The 14,951-nt window shown below is 38.1% G+C and overlaps 1 protein-coding gene across 2 annotated transcripts in view; it reads left to right on the forward strand.

The window, feature by feature from the left end:
* PLCG2 (phospholipase C gamma 2) overlaps nt 1-14,951 on the forward strand; it is a 59,932-nt gene that overhangs the window by 40,797 nt on the left and 4,184 nt on the right. For both annotated transcript variants that reach the window (XM_021408348.1, XM_021408349.1), the window contains exons 21-32: nt 921-989; nt 1,946-2,055; nt 2,867-2,963; nt 3,412-3,478; nt 3,734-3,891; nt 5,872-5,974; nt 7,192-7,401; nt 8,011-8,156; nt 9,165-9,279; nt 10,556-10,723; nt 11,395-11,483; nt 14,553-14,737. In XM_021408348.1, the coding sequence (XP_021264023.1) occupies nt 921-989; nt 1,946-2,055; nt 2,867-2,963; nt 3,412-3,478; nt 3,734-3,891; nt 5,872-5,974; nt 7,192-7,401; nt 8,011-8,156; nt 9,165-9,279; nt 10,556-10,723; nt 11,395-11,483; nt 14,553-14,737 (1,517 nt within the window). The remainder of the gene's footprint in view (nt 1-920; nt 990-1,945; nt 2,056-2,866; nt 2,964-3,411; nt 3,479-3,733; nt 3,892-5,871; nt 5,975-7,191; nt 7,402-8,010; nt 8,157-9,164; nt 9,280-10,555; nt 10,724-11,394; nt 11,484-14,552; nt 14,738-14,951) is intronic.

Below are 14,951 nucleotides of genomic sequence, written 5' to 3' on the forward strand. Positions count from 1 at the left end.
CCTTTGTATGAGTGCCAAGTGCTTCAGCAGATGGAGTCCCAAGTCTAGGTCTGGTGGACCTGGGTTTGGTTCTGGCTGTGATAAATGTCCTTTGGGAAAGCTTCAGCAGTCTGAAATCAAGATAGTTAGGCTAACTTCTCACAAAGTTTTTGAGACGTGTGAAGGAAAACGCTTCATCTTTGTTAACTTAGCAGCTCCTGCTTTTCTCATGATTTGATTAGAAAAGTGGCTCCATGAAGTAGGAGATCATTGCTGTGTTTTTGATAATAGCCTCACCTGCAGTTGGCCCTCTCTTCTACTTTCGGAGTAGGCAGAGATCTTAAAGATCAGAAAGAGATGAAAGATTCTGCTGTGCTTGTAGCACATCAGACAGTAGCATTTTCTTCACCACTTTGGGGCTGTCCCAGGGTGGTGTCCAGCTGTTTTCTGTGGTAAAAAGTGAGAGGTACCTCTGAAGACTCACTCTTTGAGATAAGTGTGAGAAAATTTCCACGAGATACCTGTCTGTTCACTGGCTAGAAATGGAGACCTGATAATTAGCTTAGGATAGATGCCTACTTTCTGGATGGATGTCCTTGATGACAAGAGTGCTTTAAACAGGTAACTGACTTTTGAAAAGCCTGAGATGATCTCTTCTGTTTTCAAATGTATGGCTATTAGAAGCTGCAGGAAAAAGTAAATTTGCCATCTTTCAGGAAATTCAAGTCTGTTTTCTCTGTTTCTTCTGGAGAGACTAAAAGGAGCAGAAAGAATTTTAGACCTCATGATTTTTGTTAATGTTGCTGTTCACCTGTGTTCAACTGTAGAAATGAGGAGGGAAGCCAGACACCTATATTATGATCTTCAGTTTGTGTATATATTGTCAGAAAGATATTTCTCTAGTTTTTGATTACTGTAATTTACCTTTTTTCTTTTTTTAGGAAAAAGATATAAACTCTCTTTATGATGTCAAGATGTACGTGGAACCCAGTGAAATCACCCCTACAGTGGTATGCTTTAGGAGAGATGGCCTTCACGGTTTCTTTTACACTTCTGAAAATGATGAGAATTCTTTGTTGATTTCCTGTTAGATGTAATGAAAAGGTTAACTGAAAATGTTAGGCTGCTTGATTTATGGGGGACTAGACAGATGAGCTTTTGAATGGTGTGACTTTTTTCTAGTATCTCCTCAAAATTTGTACCGACACAATTTCTCTGTGCAAATCCTGTATTGATACACCCATATTGGGAATTCAGGCACTTCTTGCTATTTAGGCTGTGGAGGTAGCTTGATTTTTCACATGTGCTTATTCGGGTGTGACCCAAAATTTAGTAACAAGTGGCACTGCAAAAATTTCATTACCTCTAATTCTTGTTAGGGTCTCCTACTTTTAGATCCTCATAGAAGTTCACCCGTTTGTTAATTCAGTGGCGATAATTTTCTTTTAGTCTTTTTGGCTAATGAATTTACATTGCTACTGAATAATTTGAGTACTTAATAAATTCAAGATAAAGCAGTTCTTTGTCCTACTGAAACTAGATGTCTTCCTAAAGGAAACATGAGCAGCAGGATAGCTGATGTGGTTTGGAAGTGGAAGCTCTCTGACTGACTACTTCTAAGCCCACAAGCTCCAGCTGCGTATGGATACGTGTAATGATGATAGAAGATTGACACTTCACTTTTTTTTTCCCTACAGTAATTATGTTGCAGTGCTCTTCAAAAACCAAACCAAACATTTTTTTTTCCCAAGCTGATACTTGAAATAGCAGTTAAGTTGCATTACTTGCTTCCAACAATAGATGTCACTATGGAACTTTAGTATTGCGTTTTCTGAACTTCGTAACAATAACAAAAAAAGGATCCAATTCCACCCTCTCCTCCACCTCTTAAAAAAATAAAATTGCATTATTGATCATTTTATGACCTGTCCCCCTAGATGACCTGTTTGCTTTGTTTCTCTTAAAGCCTCAGAGAACAGTGAAAGCCTTGTATGACTACAGAGCCAAACGAAGTGATGAATTGAGCTTCAGTCGAGGAGCTCTAATTCATAATGTCACAAAGGAAACTGGAGGCTGGTAAGGACAAAGATTCCTCATAAGAGAACTTCTAGTGACTTACTGGATGGGAGAGAAAGATTAAGCTTTGGGTAGCAGGTTGTAAAAAAATCTTTGCATGTTGTCTGATAGCTGCTTATTGGCTGTGGCCTTATAAATGTTAATGCTAGTATACTAAATGAAACAGAAAACCTCAGATTCAAGTCTCCTGTCATGTTTTTGCATTGTTTGGCCCTACAGAACTAACCTCAGCTTGCAGAACCTTCATTATGCCAGTGTATCCCCTGTCTTTCCTTTACTACTTTAATGCTTCCTTAACACTTGTGTGTTCTGAGAAGTCATGTATCTTATTACCTTTGTCATCATTACTGTGTTTCTTTTGCTCTGCTTAGTACTTCTCAGGAATGAAATCCATTTTATTTAGTTGTCTGTATAGTTTCCTTTCATAAGTGGTTTTGTTTCTTAGCTGGCTTGCAAATTGCTTGGGAATCTAATATTTCCCTGTAGTTTCTGCAGGGCAATCAACCACATAATAGTGTTTTTAGTACTGGAGGGGGAAGATGCCTCTTAAGTCATTAATTGCAGTATACAGTAACTGTAATCCCTCTGAAATGATCTGTTACTACAGTTAATGATGACTTTGTTAGAGCTTGCAACTACTTCATCACTTATATTTTTGGTGATTGCCAACTAGAGAAGCTATTGTTGGGTATTAATGACCAATTTCTTGAGGATTATTCCATAGAATCATGGAATCATTTCTTCATTAATGGCCTGCTGAAACACTTAAACTATTTTTTTTCTCTGTGTATGCTTTTCTTTTTAAATTCAGGTGGAAGGGAGATTATGGAGAAAAAGTCCAACACTATTTTCCATCTAATTATGTTGAAGACCTGTCATCTGATAATTCTGCTGAGCTTGAAAGCCAGGTGAGGTTTAAGGTTTGTCTGCTGTGTTCCTCTAGACCATGCTGCCTGCTGGAGGTGGAAATCTGGTTTATGGACTTTGAATGCTGTGTTTAAGGGAATGCAGAATAAAGAAATGAATGCATTCTTCGCTGTTCTCTGTGCTGTCAAGCATTTTTGTCTGGATGTCCATCAAGGAAAACTACTTCAGGAGATAACTGATTTGCTTGGATTTTAGGAGGTTATAATGTTTTCCTGGGTATTATACCAGTATGGATTTTTATTTCAGATAGCTTATCTAAGCAATAATGTGCCTGAAACTTAGAATTAGTTTGCCTTTTAAATATTACAGAGGACATGCTTTCAGTGAAAGTGTAATTAGATTTAGTGGTGTGTATTTATTATTTGTTAATATTCTGTGCATATTGACTCAAGAACGCTGAGTGGCAGCTGTATCTCATGTTTTTCACAGATTATTGAGGACAATCCATTAGGCTCTCTGTGTCATGGCATACTGGTACTGAATACATACAATGTTGGTATGTACTTTCTGATTTGTACATGTTGACTCCTGAACTTTCTGTGCTGAAGAGGATCCCTTGTGTTTAGCATAAAATACTTGGTTTTGAAAGCTATTTGTATTAATATAGCAAATACTATTAATATTATAAAACGTTATGAGACTAATTGTTCAGGCCCATAAGAGCATTTATTACAGCGGCCAGGACTTGGCCACTAGCTGTTGAAACAATTCAACAATGACAGCATAGAACTTTTTGCTACTTCCCTAACAGTGAAAATGCCACAAGGGAAACACAAAAAGCCTTATGTCTTCATTTTGGAACCTAAGAATCCGGAAGATCCGTGTGTTGAATTTGCAACTGATAAAGTAGAAGAACTGTTTGAATGGTATCAAAGTGTCCGTGAAATCACATGGAAAACTGCAGAAGAGGTATTGTTAAAAATATACCCCTTTATTGGTTTTTAATATGTACTGCTGTAAGTTTGCAATAGGATTTGTCTTTATACCTCTAAATCTTGTTAAGCTATGTACCTAATCTATGTAGCTGTACTACTACTGCCACTTAAAAACATTCTTCAGGAATTCCTTTTCCTGCTCTGATGTATTAATTTACTTCCCTGTCATCTTTTTTAGAAGTCTTTGACATGGCCAGAATGTCCTTGTGTTGACTGTGCTTAAGAATACTGTTTCCTTTGCTGTTTCTACTCTTTATTATTGAGTGGGTATTATGAATGATGAAAAATATTTTTCAGTTTCGTGTTGGCTTGTGCTGTTTATCTTTCATCTGGAGTGGCAATGTTCTGAGGGTCATCAAAATCCCATTTATAGCAAGCAAGTTGGCGCCTCAAGCAGAGGGGGCAGCAAATTCAGCAAGGGAAGAAACAGCAGGAGCTGTTGTTGAGGGAGGAGACATGTGATTCTTTTGTCAGGCTTTCGTTTAGAAATAAAAACGAGAAAAAGAGAAACCTGACCTAGAAGAAGTGTCTCTAAATGGGATGTTTTTCATAGCACATCAGTGGCTCTTCAGGAGCTTGCCAGTTTTCTCTCCCTCTGTACGGTTAGGGAAGTATTAAACAGCCTGCATTCAAAGATGCTTTAAACTCATTTCTGTCAATCAGGAGGCTTTTCTCAGTATAGCCTCTTGAAATCTTTGCAGCATGGGGAGAGGAAAAAGGCAAGGAAAGGCCTTCTTTGCCAGTGCGATTAACAGTCTAAATTTTGGGGAAGGAAAAAGTATAGCGCTGCATGATGATACAGACGTGTTTTCAGTTTATTTTAGGGCTCTGCCAGTTGTATATAAAAAGGCATCCTGTACCTTGTTCATTACTAGCTCTCCTGGCTGGGTATGTCTAGTGTGTTATGTCTAAAAGTGAGCTCAAGGCATCTGGAAGCGCTCCACTGCTGTATGGAGCACTGCATGCTGTTGAGCTATGTCTGAGAAACTGTAAATCACTAAGTACGATGATGTTTGTGTTTACAGGTTTGGGTTTTTTTTCCAAGTCTATTTCAGTTCTTAATGCTGTATTCCTCCTTGCTTTTCTTAGACTTCAGTGTGTAATCTCTGGTTCAGCTAAACATTCTAGCAACTCATCAGCTTCTCTGATTTTCTTTCCTCTTCAGTTCATCTTGTTGAGAGAATTCTTTTGGAAGACTTCCTAATTGCTGCTGCTTCATAGCCTCTTGTACCAAATAGCTGTTTGGTATGGGGTTCTTCTAACATTTTCTGTCCTGTAATTGCTTCTTGTGTCTGAAAAGCCTCCAGCCAAAACATCTCTGCTCAGGGCAAGTCTTGCTGATTTCAGTAGCTTCCAGTCTGTGGCTGCAAGGACCTTGGCTCAGCTTCCACAAAGCAGGTGCTTACAAGCAGGGAAGTATATAGTGGGCGTATTATTGGTGAGGCCTTCATGATTGCATGTGATTTTCCATAAATAACATTGTTGGTTTGATGTGCAAATAGAAAATTATAGGGATGATGCTCTTAGAGATTGAATGTAGCTGTTGGGTTACTAACAAGACCTAGGTCCAGCTTAAGGTGGTAAATAGAGAGAAACTTCATTATATTCTGCATTTTTTCCTTCATACATTTGCATTTACATGAGATATAGAGTCAGGAATCTAATGAAAATGGAGTAGAACCAAAATACTATTTTCTTAAATTAAAAAAAAAAATGTTGCCAGGCTTCTGAGTAGGATTGATTAAGGGTAGCTCTGATACATACGCTTTAAAAAAACAAACATGTGGTTAATCCATTCTCTGGTTGGATACATTACATCTACGCGAGTGTTTTAAGTATCAAGTAAGAATCTGGGCAAAAAGGAATGCATCAACTTTGTCATTGTGTTAGTGTGGAGTTACTGTACCATATTGCCTAGTGTGTCCATAATCTGAAACTTTGTTAAACTTTACAGGAGAACAGGAGGAAATACTGGGAAAAGAATCAGTTGATTGCTATTGAATTGTCTGATCTGGTAATCTACTGCAAGCCAACAAGCAAAACCAAAGACAATTTAGGTATTTTCTTTAATATTACATCTGAATTCTAACTTTTCTACTAACCTGTACAAATGTTAGTTGAAATTCTGGAAATGAAGATAGAATCTATTCTTTCTCTACTAGAGAATATTGTGCCTCACCCATGGAGGATTTTCAGTGACAATTTGAATTGTACAGTAGGGGAGCTGGAGGCTATTCATACTATAAGGTATCAGGTAAAAGACCCAGATTTATCAAAATTGTTTTGAGCACATATCTCAAACTGTTAAGGTTTAAGTGTGGGACCAAAGGTGGAACTAATTAATGGTATGAGACAAAGAAACAAGGGACCATAAATGAGGAGATGAAAGCCTGGATAGTTTCTCATTGTTCTCATTTCCCACACCATGTTTTTGTAGTCAGTAAAATCACAGTAAAGACTTGGAAGCTTCTTGGGTTTGGTGAATTTCCTTTAGAAAGGAGGCTTAGAAAGAAGAGAGATCTTGAAACTGTCCCAGATTTCTTACCTAACTGATTAGAGACATCGTCTTAATATAACTTTAATGGGGAAGTTCACTAGTTATATGTCAGGTGGCTTTTTTGAGATTAAAAAATCTGGCTGAACACTTGACATTTGTTTGTGAGAACTCTCAATATGGTTTCGTAGTGCCTTTGCCTTATATGTAAGCTATAGGAATGAGATATAGTTCCGTAATATAAATGAGAACTATGTAAGTGTGCGTAATATAAATGAGATCTATGTAAGTGTGCGTATAGAATCTGACACTGAAACATGTACTTCATATTCCAGAGAAGCCAGCAAATATGCCCTTCTTCCTTAAGTTTCTTTGCAAATGCTTTTAATAAGCTGTCACCGTGGCTGAGACATTATAATTACAGTAATTGTTTGAGGCATTGGGTAACCCTGGCTGACCCTTTCTTCTCCCCATTTAAACCCAAGAAAAGATGTCTCATTTAAATGTGTCCTGCAGTGGTCAGAAGTGCATTATTAGCAATGATGAGATAAGAGCATGGCTACAATCTGCCCTGTTGCAAAGCATGTGGCAGGCAGGCAATTTTAACTTTCAGACCTGACGTTCAACCAATTTATTGTGTCTGCATTAAAACAGTACCAATTATTTCATTAAACGACAAAGCAAACCAAAGTAAAGCAAAATGTTAGTAGAAATACAGCATAAATGTCAACTTCTTTCTTCCTGTAATAACAGTCCTTTTTTTCTCTTTCCCTTGTGTAGAAAATCCTGATTTCAAAGAAATTCGTTCCTTTGTGGAAACCAAGGCAGAAAATATCGTTAAGCAAAAGCCAGTTGAGTTGCTGAAATACAACCTGAAGGGATTGACACGTGTCTATCCTAAAGGACAGAGGGTTGACTCATCAAACTATGACCCATTTCGCCTCTGGCTTTGTGGCTCTCAGATGGTGGCTCTTAACTTTCAGACTCCAGGTAATATTCCCTTTAAAAAGGATTTAGTCCATGTTCTGTTTCACCATTAATGGAGCCTCTGCCATTCTAGTCACTGTGACTGATGTATTTATTTATAATTCACAGTAAGAAGGGAGATAAAAGAACAAAAGTTTGAGAATTTATGAATGAGAATTTGTGAATGTGTGAATCCTCTGTTAGAGCAGGTCCACAAAAATCAGTCTCCCTATCTTTGAGCCAGACTAGGCCATTTGTTACCTCTGAAAGGTTTATTCCACTTTGATTTCTTCATGATAAGCAAGCAGAGGTATTTGCAGTAAAGTTCAGTTGGATGAACAGTTGTTCACCCACTGGGAAAGCTCTACACAACTTCCCAGTAAGGGAAGCTGGCTTATGACACACTCACAGAAAACTAATTGTGAATGGAGATGGGTTTATTGGGATTAAAATTGGTGAAAAATGGCTTGTCAAGTTCAGTTACTGAAGGGAACTGAGTCTTCCAACTTAGCTTTCCAACTCTTTCCGTGAAAGTGGCAACCAGGAAGAACTGCAGAGAGGAGCCATTAGTCTGGTACTTCCTTTTATTCAGGTGGGGATCTTTCTGTTATGACTGTTTAACTCTCTCCCTAGATAAATACATGCAATTGAACCATGCCTTGTTTTCACTTAATGGACGCACTGGCTATGTTCTGCAGCCAGAAAGCATGAGAAATGAAGAATATGACCCAATGCCAAATGAATCGAAAAGGAAATTGCAGATGATCATGACAGTGAGGGTAAATCTCTTTTGCAAATCATGTTTTTTACAAGTCATAAATATCTATAAAGCTATAAATAAAGCTATTATATTTCAGAGCAAGACCTGACAGATTGTCAGAATACTGTTTTTAAATGTCGGAGTGTTTGAGAATAAAACTAGTTTCGCTGGTTCCTGATAGGAAATACATATCTTTGTCATGCTAGTGAAGCACATGCTATAGAACTAAGAACACAATCCTGGGATAATTTTATGTAATTGCTAATAACAATTCCGAATGTACTAACTTGCATTTCCAACCTACTAACTTCTTAGTAGAAATGTCCTATTGGAGATCGGTTAGCAGCAGATTAACTAGTTCAGAAATTTCCAGTATGGGGATGAAAGATGTTTATAATGAAGGAGAGAAACTGAACAGAAAAAATAATAAGCTGATTATTTTTTCCCCATTCATCATATTATTTAGTATGCTGTGACTTAATCAGAATGTCAGTCTCATTTTCATGGAGAAATGGGATGTATCATTTGAAAATTATACCATGTTGGCCTCTAGTGCCAAATGTGAATTGAGCTTGTTTCTGTTCTCAGTTGCTATTCAGTAAGAGAGACGTCCTTTAAAAATATGCGTTTTGAGAAGGCAGAGAGACATTAACTGCTTCTCACTGCAGTTTAGAGAAGAGGTAAACAGGGGTTGTGAAATAAGCAGGAATGTTTTAAGGTAATAAAGGCTGAGTAAAGATAATGCTACAAACTTGATCTTGAACTGCATACTGTGTGTAATGAATGTCAGCCATCATATCTTGCAATGAAAATCACTGGGTCACCCAAACAATGGGGAGTATTGTTATTAGTGACGTATATAGTGTGCTTAACGCATGTAAACACATTCAAGAGAGGGAGTGTGTATTTTTCTATATTCTTCTGGGTTTATTTTTTTTCTCTAGTGACATTCTCTTTTAGTTCTGTAGGCCACCTTCCATGTGAGTTTTCCTCTGGACGTGGTTATAACTTAGAGTTTCTTTTGAAGGTGTTAGGTGCTCGTCATCTCCCTAAGCCTGGTAGAAGCATTGCGTGTCCCTTTGTAGAGGTAGAAATATGTGGGGCTGAGTACGATAACAACAAATTCAAGACAACAGTTGTGAGTGAGTATCTGCGGTTTTCCGTGTAGTGGGAACATGGTTATACTTCGAGTGCACTTAAAGTAGGTGACAGTAATGAATTTACAATGTCTGTAATTGGGCAGCAACCTATATGGGGAGGAATTTGGTAACTAACGAGTTACACATTCCTGCTCTCCTGCTTTCCTGAGTTAATTTGCACAACTTGAATGTATATCAGATTTTTCAGGGACAAAACATGAACTGTGAGTTCATTAAAAAGTTGCAGTTGCGTTATGTTTTTGCCCGTGCAATACTTTGTGTAATCTGCATGTTTTTTAAGGTCGCTGTCTTGAAAGTGCCTCCTACAGAGTTAGCCAGTTGCCAAAATTCTGGCTGAAATGGGGAGTTAGCGTTGTGAAATCCAGACTGTGTTTATTTCTGTTTGGGTTCTAAGACTGGCATCCCGTCAGAGACAGCTTGGGTAGATATGGCTGTAGAGTTGTTTAACCTGCAATGCAGTAACATTTTGATCAAAGCTTACTCCTGGTGCATTCTAGATAAGGAGTGTGTTTGTGTGTACATGAACTTCATTTAAGCAACTGAAATGGGACAATATCTAAGCAGCTGTCAAAGAAAAATTGATTATTGAAATTTTGAATGTAAGAAGATAACACAGAACAATCTTTAATAAACTGACTGGCTGTCTTTTCACAATTTAATATATCTGGATGTGGCAGTGTTCCTGTGGTAGACAAGAGGCTTTGAATCTAATTATCTAAGCCACTGAAACCTACAGCTTAGACAGCAGTGGAAGATAAATACAAAATTAGGAGCAGAATGTACATTGTGGCTCTTCAGTACTTCAGAGAAGAGGATTATGATTTTGAATTTTTGTCAGGAGTGACTAAGACCTTAGACAGCAGAATTCCTAGCTGCATTGCACGTGCCAAGTGACTCGGTGTTCCACAAATGAACTGGGCCATCGTACGTTAGCACTGTACATTGTACATGCTTTTCCTCTGATATGGAACATGAGGCTCATGAATATGAGCAATGAATTAGGGCCCACGGAGGTTTTGTATATTTAAAGACGAATAATAGCCTTTCTTCATGGATTTCCATCCCTGCCAAGTTTCCTCCTATCTCCCCTCACAAATAAACAAATACAAACTGTCTGCAGTGAGGTTACAACATGAGACAGATGGTAAATAGGATTTCTGGGCCTTTGTATGCCCGGAAAATGGCCTGGGATACATACCCATATATAAATGAAGAGAATTTATTGCTTCATACTGTAAATGCTTCCTTTTCATTACAGATGACAACGGCCTTAATCCAGTTTGGGCACCCTGTCCGGAGCAAGTGAAATTTGAAATTTATGATCCAAATCTCGCATTCTTGCGCTTTGTTGTTTATGAGGAGGACATGTTCAGTGACCCCAATTTCTTAGCACATGCCACTTTTCCCATCAAAGGAATCAAATCAGGTAAGAATAGGAGGTGTGATAAGGGGCTAAGTCAGAATGGTGTTAAAAATTATTGTGCTATGATTTTGCTCTCTGCAGTGGCAGCTGTAACACTCCAAATGAGGAGTGCTTATTTGACCTGAATTCCTTTAATTTGCTGTTTATTATAATGTTAGGTGTGTAGTGTGGAGGTATTTAAAATAATCCTCATCTTGCCTTCTGAATGTATTTATTTATTCATTTTCAATTTTATTTAGATAGGGTAGAAAACTTTGTAGTGGCAAAAAATCACAACAGAGACAATGTTAGAACTGCTACTCATAGTGTGCCATGTCTCTGTGAAAGCTGAACATAGTTCTTGTGTACGGGTAGACCCAGAGGTTTCTTTGTTCTTTAAGTGGGAGATTCCAATAAAGTTCTTCCTTCCTCTCCTACTTTGTGCTGTTTTTCAGATGAAAGCAACAAGGTCAGTGTTTTCATATTATTTCTATCTCCTTACTAATGTGACCCCTGTGTCTTTAACTATCTTTACCATGGACTTCGTTTCAGCAACAGGGTTATGTGAAGCATATTGAGCAGTGAAGGATCTTTTAGACCTCAGGACGGCTTGCACCATTTTTGTGGTTGCAGATAACTCTTTGCCTTGACTCTAGTACTTCTTTGTATTTCCTTTGTTTTTGTTTTTCTTTCAGGTTTTAGATCAGTTCCTCTCAAGAATGGTTATAGTGAAGACATAGAGCTAGCCTCACTTCTGATTCACTGTGAAATGCAGCAAGTTCTGGTGAGAACCTTTGGTTTGTTTTGTGCACTTACAGCATGTGTTAGCAGTTCTTTGTGGAAACCAGGAAATGAGGATATAGTTTTTTTGTTCAGTGTCTGAGGTGGTATCGTGTGATTTTTCTTCTTTAGGTATTAGGGAAGACCAGTAATGCAAATTGAGCTACTCTCCCACCGAGGAGACAGATTACTCACTTGTTAAAATAAATAATGCACAAACAAAGCCTAATTACCTCCACTGTTTTTTGCTGTACCAGCGTGGTTGTTGTGTTTCCTCTGTTAACTGACTGATGCCATGCAAAGCTAGCTAAATTCAGGCTTTCACCTCTGAAATTCAGGCTTTTCACCGATAGAAATACTAGTTAGTATTTTTACACATTCAAGGAAAAATGATGATGATGCATCCTTTGCTCATGAAACCACACGTTCAAATGCTTGGTCTGTGAAGTGCATTTGTTGGTGCTGCAGAGGTCCTCCTTTGTATGTTAATTTAAAGCAGGCTTATTCTCAGACTCTCTCTATATGTCAATAATATTCTCTATGTTTTATTTATTAATATAACTATATATAACTAAATATTCAATTGTAACTATATATGAACCTATTTATTATATCTTATTAAATACAATGGCATAGAGAACAAGTAGTGAAATTTTACGGTGCTTCTGGGAAGTGAGGATTTCTGGGTGCTTTCCAGTACCCTTCATATTCAGAGGAGGGAAAAAAAAACCGTGCAACTCATCTGTAGTTGTTCACACCCCTTTAGGCTGATGGTGTAGTTCACACTAGTGTATGTTAGTTTTCCTGATTAAAACACCAGGTTCTGCTAACAGTAAGACATTACATCTCTGGAGGGATTTGTCCCTACAGTTACGTACGCTGAAATGGAAATTACTGAATTCTCTGTCACATTCTTCATGGGGGAGTGGCAGCCTTTTTCAAACATTCTTGTTAAGATTTTTGCAAAGCCGCCTAATAAACACACAATGTAATGTAGATTAGTAAAGAGTTAGGAGAGAAGGAGAAGGCTAGGAGCTGAGACCAAGAGTGTATGTTTAAAGAAAAGAGATGCCTGGTCTTTGAAGATAACATTTGAAGTGTTTGCCTTCCATGAACATGAGTCTGATCCAGGACACCAGATAAACTTAGATATGTATATATTTTTTGGCTTGTTGCCTTTGAGAAAACTGCTAACAACTCACTGTTGCTTAATGTTGAGCATGGGAATGATGCGTAGATATATTGTTCGTTCCTCTTCAGAAATTCAGAGCGTTCTTTGCCTGGGGCAAGTGTATCTCTTACTGTTGTTCATAGCAGCGGTGTGTCTCCCAGTTTGTCATCACTAAGTCCTTTGACAGTAGCACATTTCACACTCCTGAAACGCCTTCTGTATGTTAGGCCAAAGGAAGATGCAGCATAGCTCTGTATTTTTGCAGTCTGATGTTTCTGGGTGGTAATGCAATAGCAGGAGAACGTGCAAAGAACTTTCCTTTCGTCTGGCAGTCTGCAGCAAATCAAGGTTTGCCATGGTTAATCAACTTCTGGAAGTTCTGCCAGATCATTCAAGAAGCATCAGGAATGATCAGGGCTGTATCCATCTGTTCTTCTGCCCTTTTTTTCTTTATTTGTGTAATGACCCTTCACAAAATGGTATAATTTAATAACAGACCTGTTTATATACAGGACTCCATCTGTAATCTCTTGGAGATGAAATACAAAGTTATAAAGGGGAATTACAATGGCTGTGAAATTTCCTTAGGAATAGAGTAGCAAGAATACTGCAAATGTAAGCATGCATATATGTGAATTGTTACGTGGGGCCTCATGCAGTTTTTGTTCAAGTTAACCAGTCTTGTTGATATTGCAGAAGTTCTGTTACACTGAAGTTGTTATTACATTTAGAAGCATGTCTGATTTGCTTGAAAATTGATTCGCTTGCATTGGAAAGTGTGTGCATCTCTTTAGCTTTTAGTTGCTTCATCCCACACCAGGGAACTGCAGGAATATGTTATGGGAGGAAAAAGAAAGGTCAGGAAAGGATCTTGTTCCTTTAACCGTGAAACTCCATGGGTATGCTGCTAAGCCTGTCAATTTTCCTGGATCTGGATGGAGTCCTAAAAGAGGCATTCTTATTAGTATGCCATCTCTGAAAATATTTAGATTTGTTACATTTATTGATCGCATGTCATTTCTTTTAGGATATGTATCTTGTTTTGCTGCTGATGTGAAAATTAAGACTTTGTTGCTGCCAATACTATTTCCCGCAAGTAACGCTAGAAAGGAGACAGCTTGTGCATCCAAAGTTTTGAAGTATTAAAATAATTTGAAGCCATGAAAGGAATCATAATGATTATTTATTCTTGAGGAGAATTTTGAGACATTCTACTGTGGGCCACGCACAACAGCAGAAACTCAGGCCCTGTAAATCATTCATCAGATACTTAGCCTGTTCCTCTGCAAGTATGAAATTGCTGTAGCTCCTTAGAAACAAAGGATCTGTCCTTCCATGGTCATCTGGCACTTGCTGCTATTAGGGATCCTATATACTCATCAGTATTTCTACTTGTCTAGATTTCAACAGGAAAGCACCAAGATTATTAATGCCACCTAATACACAAAAATGATGGAGGTGTCAAAAACAAGAACAAAAAAATTAAGAAGTGTTTTAAAACATATAATCTGGTGTCCCACAGTAATACACCATTTGCTGTGCTTTGCTCAACACACTGACATGCTTTGTCATGGGAGAGCGTTTTCCAAAATGTTTGCAGATATGCACACTTCGTGGCCCCTTCTGGAATGACCCTGATACCCCCTAGAGAGGATGGTTGTTCATTTAGTGGAGCTGAGAGTATATTTCCCTCCCCCAGTTTTTTTAGTTACTTAGGTTATTTTCATAAACTTTGCAGAATCATCGTACAAAACTAATTTTAGAAAACATGATATAAAATGAATGGAATAATTTTAGGAAAACAGAACAGCCCCCCAGACTCTGTTGATTCTGTATCATTTTGGGTATGTCTGACATTCACTGATTACCAGTTTTACATTGATTTCCAATATTCTCTTGAAGGAACATGAAGAAGAGCTTTATTCTTCATGTCGGCAACTTCGGAAGCGCCAGGAGGAGCTTAATAACCAGCTATTCCTTTATGACACCCATATGAATTTAAGGAATCCGAACAGAGATGCTATATTAAGAGAATTCAACGTGAATGAACACAAACTACAGATGTGTCAAGAAACATGTAACCGGAGGTGGGTCGATAATCATTCTTCTTCCCAAGGTAGCTCCATCGAAGTCTGGCTTAATGTTAAGAAAATCTCAGATTTAGTAAAACAAGCATCTAAGAGTAGTCAGAGTAGGATGAGCGTTTCTTAAGTGAGGTGGGGCTGCAAACCACTAGAGGTCAGCAGACTCAGTGAAATGCCTGCTCAGTGAGCTCCTGGTTTCGGTAATCGCAGTGAAACA

The sequence above is a fragment of the Numida meleagris genome, chromosome 10 (genome assembly GCF_002078875.1).
Source record: "Numida meleagris isolate 19003 breed g44 Domestic line chromosome 10, NumMel1.0, whole genome shotgun sequence".
NCBI lineage: Eukaryota > Metazoa > Chordata > Aves > Galliformes > Numididae > Numida > Numida meleagris.